Source organism: Poromitra crassiceps (genome assembly GCF_964638095.1).
Source record: "Poromitra crassiceps genome assembly, chromosome: 14".
NCBI classification, from domain to species: Eukaryota; Metazoa; Chordata; class Actinopteri; order Beryciformes; family Melamphaidae; genus Poromitra; species Poromitra crassiceps.
In genome coordinates this window covers 37,268,461-37,278,623 of record NC_139633.1, presented here as the reverse complement: position 1 = coordinate 37,278,623, position 10,163 = coordinate 37,268,461, and the positions used below count along the sequence as shown (strand labels likewise).

General features: G+C 42.9%; 1 protein-coding gene across 1 annotated transcript in view; it reads left to right on the top strand.

Moving 5' to 3' along the window:
- Positions 1-2,676: 2,676 nt before the first annotated feature.
- LOC310789177 (nephrocystin-1-like) overlaps positions 2,677-10,163 on the top strand; it is a gene marked incomplete at its 3' end in the record, with an annotated part of 34,997 nt that continues 27,510 nt past the window's right edge. The window contains exons 1-5 of the mRNA XM_083650765.1: positions 2,677-2,960; positions 5,389-5,453; positions 5,672-5,732; positions 6,423-6,556; positions 7,647-7,833. Of these exons, the coding sequence (XP_083506891.1) occupies positions 2,895-2,960; positions 5,389-5,453; positions 5,672-5,732; positions 6,423-6,556; positions 7,647-7,833 (513 nt within the window). The 5' untranslated portion in view covers positions 2,677-2,894. The remainder of the gene's footprint in view (positions 2,961-5,388; positions 5,454-5,671; positions 5,733-6,422; positions 6,557-7,646; positions 7,834-10,163) is intronic.

Here is a 10,163-nt window from a genome sequence, read left to right as displayed (position 1 = left end):
TTCATCGGTGATGTCACTCGACCATTTGGGGTTTTTGGTTAACTCGAGCAATTGTGACATCACTGATGATGCCATAGACATTGTGACATTATTGTGACGTCAGCAGACTTGAAACCCTGGTATTGCCGCTTGCTGCTATATTTACACTTTGTTATAGTAATTATTGTTGGTCTTATCCTGCACTTTATTTTATTGCCATTTTTATTTTTATTTTTTTATTATTATATTATTTTTCAAATTATTCTCATCATCATTTCATGGAAAATTCAATGTAAACTGATAATTAACCGGGACTGTAAATTCATGTTACTTCACTGCCCATTAATATTGAACTCGGCTTCTAAATTTAATGTAGATTCAATGTAAACTCATATTTAACTCAGACTGTACATTCATGGAAACTCATGCCTATTTAATGCCTATTTTGCTCAGACTGTAAATTTCATGTAAATAAACACAAATTCATATATAGTCAGAACACTCCATCACTCATGTACGTATTGTATATAATTAATTTGATTGCACTTGCAACGTTGTGATTGTCTTTAGTTACCTTTCATTTCTTAGGGTGTTTTTTTATTTTTCTTTCCTTATATTTCAAGGTCAGTATTGAGAATTTGACTGTCAATTTCTCCTAAATGTAACCGTGAAAATGCCTAATTTCATGACAGTGTATACCCAGGGGTGTAGTGTACACAACTGTCAGTCATGGTGTGGGATTATGGAGTTATACGATTGTACAGTACTTAGAAAGTCGGAATAAACACATTTTTCAAGTTCAGTATTGAGACTTTGTCAATTTCTCCAAAATGGAACCGTGAAAATGGCTAATTTCATGAGAGTGTATACCCAGGGGGGTAGTGTACACACAACTGTCAATCATGGTGTGGGATTATGGAGTTATGCGATTGTACAGTACTTAGAAAGTCGGAAAAAACACTAAATCTGTGTGGTCTAGACTGGAGTCTAATCGTGCTTTTATTTTGAAAAACCAGTCCCGGAAATGCCTGTTTTTCCCACCTTGTTGAGCGCATCAACATGATAGTACCAAGCGAAACTCCTGCTACGATCGTTCAATAAGGTTGGACTTTTGTGACATATTCAACAGTCATTCAATACGCTGTTTGTTGTAATGTCGATCTAGTATGGTAAAGTAAATGTGAGAAAGGATCGCTGAATTGTGACACTCGACTTTTTAGCCCGCTCCGAACACCGGTGAAGCAGCAGTACCGTTACAGCATGAATAGACGCGCATCAAAAGCCAAGTGGCGGCTGGCTTGACTGTGGTTTCGCAAATGATGGCTCAGTTGCAGTTCTCCAAGCTAGTAGCCAGCTTAGACAAGCTAATGACCAGCCGATCCAATAGCTGATCCAGTGGGTTGCCAGCCCCTCCAAGCTAGTAGCTAGCCTAGACAAGCTAATGACCAGCCGATCCAATGGGTTGCTAGCCTCTCCAAGCTAATGACCAGCCGATCCAATAGCTGATTCAGTGGGTTGCCAGCCTCTCCAAGCTAGTAGCTAGCCTCTCCAAGCTAATGACCAGCCGATCCAATAGCCGATCCAGTGGATTGCTTGGTAAGACAAATCAATAGTCGGCTTCTCATTTCTCACTGACGGTCTCTCAGTTGCCGGTGCTGACAGATCATTGGCCAGATCCATAGCTGGCTTCGGCAAAGATATAGCCTCCGACGGCTTCTCAGTAGTCTTAATTTTGTCCCTTATGCTGCCCCATAAACACTGTGTATTACTGAGCATACATTTATGTTACATCTCCAACATGGAGAAGAATAAAAAGCAGAATTAAAAATAACAGACACAAAAGCACATTAGGCTACAGAAGACAAGTTAGACATTTCAACAGGAGCCGCGAATGCATCTATCTATCTATCTATCTATCTATCTATCTATCTATCTATCTATCTATCTATCTATCTATCTATCTATCTATCTATCTATCTATCTATCTATCTATCTATCTATCTATCTCTGACAGAAAGGCGTAATCCAGCGACGTTGCCACTTGGGTGGACATAACCTCGCGTCACCAGGCTCTTCTCGGGGAGAAAAGGGTGGACTTGCAACCATGCAACTAAATGACCATAAAGTGTGAAGCTGTTACAATACAGTAGGTGGCGGTAATGCAACAATTAAGAATGCCAACCGCCATAAAACACCGGAGGAGAAGAAGAAGAAGAAGAAGAAGAAGAAGAAGAAGAAGAAGAAGAAGAAGAAGAAGAAGAAGAAGAAGAAGAAGAAGAAGAAGAAGAAGAAGAAGAAGAAGAAGAAGAAGAAGAAGAAGAAGAAGAAGAAGAAGAAGAAGAAGAAGAAGAAGAAGAAGAAGAAGAAGAAGAAGAAGAAGAAGAAGAAGAAGAAGAAGAAGAAGAAGAAGAAGAAGAAGAAGAAGAAGAAGAAGAAGAAGAAGAAGAAGAAGAAGAAGAAGAAGAAGAAGAAGAAGAAGAAGAAGAAGAAGAAGAAGAAGAAGAAGAAGAAGAAGAAGAAGAAGAAGAAGAAGAAGAAGAAGAAGAAGAAGAAGAAGAAGAAGAAGAAGAAGAAGAAGAAGAAGAAGAAGAAGAAGAAGAAGAAGAAGAAGAAGAAGAAGAAGAAGAAGAAGAAGAAGAAGAAGAAGAAGAAGAAGAAGAAGAAGAAGAAGAAGAAGAAGAAGAAGAAGAAGAAGAAGAAGAAGAAGAAGAAGAAGAAGAAGAAGAAGAAGAAGAAGAAGAAGAAGAAGAAGAAGAAGAAGAAGAAGAAGAAGAAGAAGAAGAAGAAGAAGAAGAAGAAGGTTGCCCAGCGACCAATGGCAGGACGTCTGCATGTTTGCTAACGCTAGCTAGTGCTGTCAGATGGAGTAGCAGCATCTGCAGAGCTGCACATGTGGGCTGTTTATCTTTGTGCAAATGCCTCCAAAACGAAAAGGACCTTTGCAACTTGTCCAGAGAGACACGGACGACATCAAACGACAGGTTTGATAGTAAACTATGGTTGAATGTAGCCTCAACGAGAGACTCATCAGAATGACTGATGAGTCTCTCGTTGAGGCTAGGTTGAATGTAGCCTGGTATCCAGCTCCATATGAATCACAGTTGTCAGCAGCACCTACTCTTCATTCAGCACTTTCATTGGGGCTGGTTACCAGGCTAGGCTGAATGCAGTCGCTTGAGTCTTGATCTACGAGCTGTGCTGTGTGAGTTCCTTTGTACCACGCTTCTGTATTTCACTGTGATGTTCTGTCGACACCAGGAAATGAAAGGTACCATGTAACGTTACAGGCGGCTGAACTGAAACAAAGTTTGTGTAGTAGATCCTGTCATCACGCTACCAGATAGGAGAGGTACTATGCACACACGTATCCAGATAGAACAGCAAGTCAAGTCAGAGCAATTCAACAGCCCAGTATCATTCAATTCAATATATGAAAGAAAACTCAATTTCTTAGACTTTTAAAAGTAAAAAAAAAAAGGTTCAAAACACAAGTGTTATGTTTTTGTTATCAAATTTGTTTCAACTTCAACAAATTCAATCATTCCATATACAAGTTCAGAAAACAGAATTTAAATTAAATCGTCTGCTGGAACAAATCAAATCACTTTGAATCAAAGTCATTTACACAACCAAGATATTTTCTCAAGACTAGAATCATCACAGTCGAGTCCCGAGTCACCAGAAACCTAGCCCCAGAAGTGACCCTACTACTGTACTCTGTATATTATATTTAATATACTCGTGCACATAGCGTTCCAATAGGCAATAAAGGGGAAAGGCTGTTCAAAACGCTCTCCTACCGGTCTCAGACGTCCGATTGCAGACCGAAGATATGATAGTCCTCCTACGGAAGCCAGTAATTTAGCCCACCTCGGCAGAATTTTCCAGCCCATAATTGTTAATACTTGGCCAATAAGTATGTAACATACAAAATAAAATTAACGGTAATATCTTCATTTAACTCATTGAGTGCCAGCCACTTTTGGAGAACGGACGCTCCCAGTGCCAGAGTTTTCAGAGCGTTTTCAGTGATTTCTCGAGGCCCACAGAATATTGTGTGATATTACTATGTAAACACCGAACACGCAAAAAGAACAAGGAGACTCTATTGTATCATCAGCAAAAAAAAGTTTATTGATACCATTTTCCGTTCTTTAGTTATGAGCCGGAGAAGATAGGTTGTTTTCAGCGTTTTCAGGCATTTCAAATTATAAGCTGAGATATTCAGCCTTTTGTGAAATGCAGCATTTCAAGCACATTCACTGACTCTAGATACGGTAATATTTTCTGATGTAGTGATGTGGTGTAGTTGTGTCCTGCCCTGCGTGCCCCACCCCCCCTCCCCCCCCTCAGCTGAAAACTCCTCCCCACACTAGTAACACACAGCCTCGCACCAAGCGTCTAGGAAGCCTGGGAAGCGCCGCCTCCCAGGCAGCGCAACATGGAGAAGCCACACGCGGACTGCAGTGAAAGGTTTGGCTTTTCAGTGTCGCGCTGCTGCTTTTCTAGCGGCTAATCATGTGGAGAAACTATGCTGACAGACAGACAGAGGCAGAAGGACTCAGTTGTGTGCGCGGATTGACTGTGTTCGCACGCACCGTCAGTTGCAGCCAGAACAATCTACATGGCTCTAGACTGCAGCATGAGCGGGTTCTCTTTCATCAAGGCTATTTCAGGCTGTGTATTCCTGACATTTCTGTAATCTGGAGAGCACTGTCGCCACCTAAGGGTTCTGTAAAATAGGTTATAGACCTCCAATAGCTACTATAGTTGTACAGGAGCTGCGGAAGGCTTTGATCGACGTCCCACCGTCAAAAAACGCATTGGACGTCGAAGGACGTCCGTGGCACTCTACGTCACTATTTAATTGGACGTCGAAGGACGTCCATGGCATTCAATGAGTTAATGTAGAATGCAAAGGACATGTAGCTGGCTTGTTACACTCGCATTCCAGGAATATTGTTATTTACCGCAGCTCTTACTGTGGCTGGTTGGATGCTCCAAGCCAGCAAGCAGCACTCTGCTTTGGCTTGGAAACGGCTATCCGCCCGGAGGCACCCTCCCGGTCCTCTGCTCCGAGGCTCGCGCAGTGAGCCAGCCAGCGTCTACGCACTCCACAGCGCTGTATTTACATGATATTGTGTTTGTACACAGACTTATTGAAACGTGACCGGTAGCTTTCAGATTTGTCCGGTAAAATACATAATTTTGCGGTGCGGAGCGGTGCCGGCTTGTTCTGCCCCAAATCGAGTGGGATCCATAATGTGGATCACAGGCTATGTCCTGCCTCTCTAGCCTGTTTCAGTGGGAATACGTCACAAAGACCCATTTCAGCTTGTCTTTAAACTGTGTGTACTAGTCATTTGACTCGAATGGCCACCTCTGCTCTGGGCTGTTTCTCTAACCCAGGTTGACAGTCTGCTGCAGGATGTGCAGAAGAGTCGGTGTGGAGCCACTGAAGAGGCGTTTCACAGGTAAACAGACAGACCGACAGACAGACAGACAGACAGACAGACAGGCAGACAGGCAGACAGACAGACAGACAGACAGACAGACAGACAGACAGACAGACAGACAGACAGACAGACAATGTGTCCAGTTAACAAACAGAACATGTGATGTCCATGACAATGTGTCCACTTAACAAACAGGACATGTGATGTCCATGACAATGTGTCCACTTAACAAACAGGTGTCGAGAATTGCAGACCTCGGCTCAGAAGATGATGGGAACACTGAAGAAGCTGACCAAGGTTAGTGCCATACTGTCATACTTTTAGATTACACTTAAAAGACGTCACCGGAGAAAAAAACGCTGATTTATTTGCACATGATCTCAAACATATTTGAAAACTGAATTAAAATCAACTCTCAATAACTGTCAAACTAAATGAATTCAAATCAACTCTCAATAACTGTCAAACTAAATGAATTCAAATCAACTCTCAATAACTGTCAAACTAAATGAACGCCTGCAAATTGTTTACAGTTTTGGGATATGTGTGAGATCATGTGCAAAACAAATCAGTGTTGTTCTCCTTTTTCTAAGATTATTTTTGGGGGTATTTTGTCTTGATCAGATAGGACAGTAGGCAGACAGGAAAGGTGGGGAGAGAGAGAGGATGACATGTGGCAAACGACCACGGGTTGGATTTGAACCCGGGTCGGACACGTGAAGAACAGCCTTTGTGGTGCGCGTTCTACCAGGTGAGCCACCAGGACGCCCAGAAGTTCTCCTTGAAGCCTAAATAAGCTGTAAAGAGTTCAGCAGTAGAATGAGCCTCAAGTTCTGCATCACAAAAATGACAAACAACTAATATGACCTGTTTTCTTTGGTCTTTTCCAGACAGTTTGATGTAACCCTACTATATTGTGTTGTGTCTGATCAAAGCTGACTCTTAACCTAAACTGAAACAATAACCTGCTGTCTGTGTTGCCGTCAGGCCGATGAGCCGGCTCCGGTGGGGAACTACGAGCAGAGGAAGCAGGAGGAGGAGAGACGACTGCAGGGCCTCATGGAGCATCTCCACAGCCTCTCTCTGGAGCTTTCACCTCCAGGACCCAGCGCTGCTGCACGGTAGGGGTGGGCCATATGGCCCTGAAATAATATCACTGTATTTCAGGCTATTTCTGCCATAACCATATTCTTGACAAAATATGTCATTATTAGTTTCAAGAACATGCAACAAAAAAAGTGTGTTGTATTCAGCTTATGTTCAGACGCGGGAGTGGGCCAAATTATTCCGGGTTGTTTTAACACTTCCGGTGGTCACGGAACGTCAAATAAGAGAGTTGTTTTTGTAGCGGACAGTGCAGGGGGTAAAACAAAGAACGTAGCCTACTACTTTGAGCTCGGTACACAGCAAGCAAGCCGAGTATCCACTGTTAGCCAGGTCAGATAACGTTATCATCGACAATGACGGGCACTTTCTTGTAAAACATACCTGGACTCCAACAAAGAAAGCTTCAGATGGTTTTCTGTCCTCCGAGCGCAGCTCGAGCCACTTACGTCTATAAGACCTGCAGATGTTAACGTAATTCCCTGGAATGCGAGAATTAATGAGCCAGTTACATGGCATTGCATTCTTAGACATTGCCGTTTGCTTTTATTTGGTATGTTACATACAATTGGCTAAATTATTAGTTAATTCAGAGTTAGATGCTATTGGAGCAGCCAGCCTTTTTCTTTCTTTTTTTGCCAGAAGTCGTCACACGACCACACAACCGGGTCAAATGGGCGTGGCTACATAAGGTGAATATGTCAGCAGAAACGTAACGTAACAGTTTGCCTTCAAATGTTCAAATATGCTTTAAGTATTACCATGGTTTGTTGAAGGAGGAGTTTCACTGGCAGGACGTAGCGCGTGGGAGGATTACGTTATTCTCCTCCCGGAATAGGCTCCCCGAACCGAACAGAGGAGGCACTAGTGCAGCGACCAGGACTCATATCCTGAATCCGGCTTCCCACCTGCAGACATGGCCAATTGTGCCTGTATGTACGTCCGACCAAACTGGAGGTAACACAGGGGCTCGAACCTGCAACCCTTGTGTTGCTATACAAGGAATCTACCAGTGTACTAGGCAGACGCCCGTCTGGTTAATTAACATTGCAAAGTCGCGTTAAGACGGTGTTGCTCTTTTTCCACATGCTTTGTTTTGATCCACAGTCACACCTCCAAGGAAGACAGCGAGGAAGATGATGACGATGACGATGATGACAGTGACGATGACGACGGTGACGTCAATGATGAAGATGAGAAGAGAGCAGTGAAGCCGCCTTCTCAGTCTGACCCTTGTATCTACACAGCACTCAGCGACTTCAGAGGAGAACAGGAAGGAGATCTTTCTGTTCAGGTGAGTTACTTCCTGTTTCCCGAGATCGAGGGCAGCATTCGGCCCACAAGGCATTGTGATGGTTCATCATTTCCTGCACATGGAGCAACATGGCAGAAGAAGTGATAAATAAATGATCACATTCATACAAACAATATTAGGATTTAGTCTTCAATGACATTAACTCATCGGTAACATCTAATAATCATCTACAGAGTATTTGTCACATTTCAACCGCTTATTAGTTGTAGTTGACATTCAACAATTCAACTGTTCAACAGATTTAGAGTTCTCACCGGGCCTGAAAATTCAAACCCCACCCGACCCGACCCGAGTAAGTTGAAGCCCGAACCCGTCGTGCTGAGTCGGGTCCCGTCGGGCTGAAACTCTAAGCAGATTATCTATAGAGTCTATGTGACAATTTATGAACATACATGTTACACTAGGTGCAGGTGTGTGGAACAGGTTATGAACATACATGTTACACTAGGTTCAGGTGTGTGGAACAGGTTATGAACATACATGTTACACTAGGTGCAGGTGTGTGGAACAGGTTATGAACATACATGTTACACTAGGTGCAGGTGTGTGGAACAGGTTATGAACATACATGTTACACTAGGTGCAGGTGTGTGGAACATACATGTTACACTAGGTTCAGGTGTGTGGAACAGGTTATGAACATACATGTTACACTAGGTTCAGGTGTGTGGAACAGGTTATGAACATACATGTTACACTAGGTGCAGGTGTGTGGAACAGGTTATGAACATACATGTTACACTAGGTTCAGGTGTGTGGAACAGGTTATGAACATACATGTTACACTAGGTGCAGGTGTGTGGAACATACATGTTACACGAGGTGCAGGTGTGTGGAACATACATGTTACACGAGGTGCAGGTGTGTGGAACATACATGTTACACTAGGTGCAGGTGTGTGGAACAGGTTATGAACATACATGTTACACTAGGTTCAGGTGTGTGGAACAGGTTATGAACATACATGTTACACTAGGTGCAGGTGTGTGGAACATACATGTTACACTAGGTGCAGGTGTGTGGAACAGGTTATGAACATACATGTTACACTAGGTTCAGGTGTGTGGAACAGGTTATGAACATACATGTTACACTAGGTGCAGGTGTGTGGAACAGGTTATGAACATACATGTTACACTAGGTGCAGGTGTGTGGAACAGGTTATGAACATACATGTTACACGAGGTGCAGGTGTGTGGAACAGGTTATGAACATACATGTTACACGAGGTGCAGGTGTGTGGAACAGGTTATGAACATACATGTTACACTAGGTTCAGGTGTGTGGAACATACATGTTACACGAGGTGCAGGTGTGTGGAACATACATGTTACACGAGGTGCAGGTGTGTGGAACATACATGTTACACTAGGTGCAGGTGTGTGGAACAGGTTATGAACATACATGTTACACTAGGTTCAGGTGTGTGGAACAGGTTATGAACATACATGTTACACTAGGTTCAGGTGTGTGGAACAGGTTATGAACATACATGTTACACTAGGTGCAGGTGTGTGGAACAGGTTATGAACATACATGTTACACTAGGTGCAGGTGTGTGGAACAGGTTATGAACATACATGTTACACTAGGTTCAGGTGTGTGGAACAGGTTATGAACATACATGTTACACTAGGTTCAGGTGTGTGGAACAGGTTATGAACATACATGTTACACGAGGTGCAGGTGTGTGGAACATACATGTTACACTAGGTGCAGGTGTGTGGAACAGGTTATGAACATACATGTTACACTAGGTTCAGGTGTGTGGAACAGGTTATGAACATACATGTTACACTAGGTGCAGGTGTGTGGAACAGGTTATGAACATACATGTTACACTAGGTTCAGGTGTGTGGAACAGGTTATGAACATACATGTTACACTAGGTTCAGGTGTGTGGAACAGGTTATGAACATACATGTTACACTAGGTGCAGGTGTGTGGAACAGGTTATGAACATACATGTTACACTAGGTGCAGGTGTGTGGAACAGGTTATGAACATACATGTTACACTAGGTTCAGGTGTGTGGAACAGGTTATGAACATACATGTTACACTAGGTGCAGGTGTGTGGAACAGGTTATGAACATACATGTTACACTAGGTGCAGGTGTGTGGAACAGGAAGCAACAGAATCTGTTTGTTAAATGTAAACTAATAAGCTTTTCATACAACATCTACAGACAAAGACAAACGGCTGAATTGTTGAATCTCAACTAGGGCTGCACAATTAATCGTATTTTCATCGTCATCGCAATATGAACATGCGCAATAAACACATCGCAAAGGCTGCCTGAAACGCAA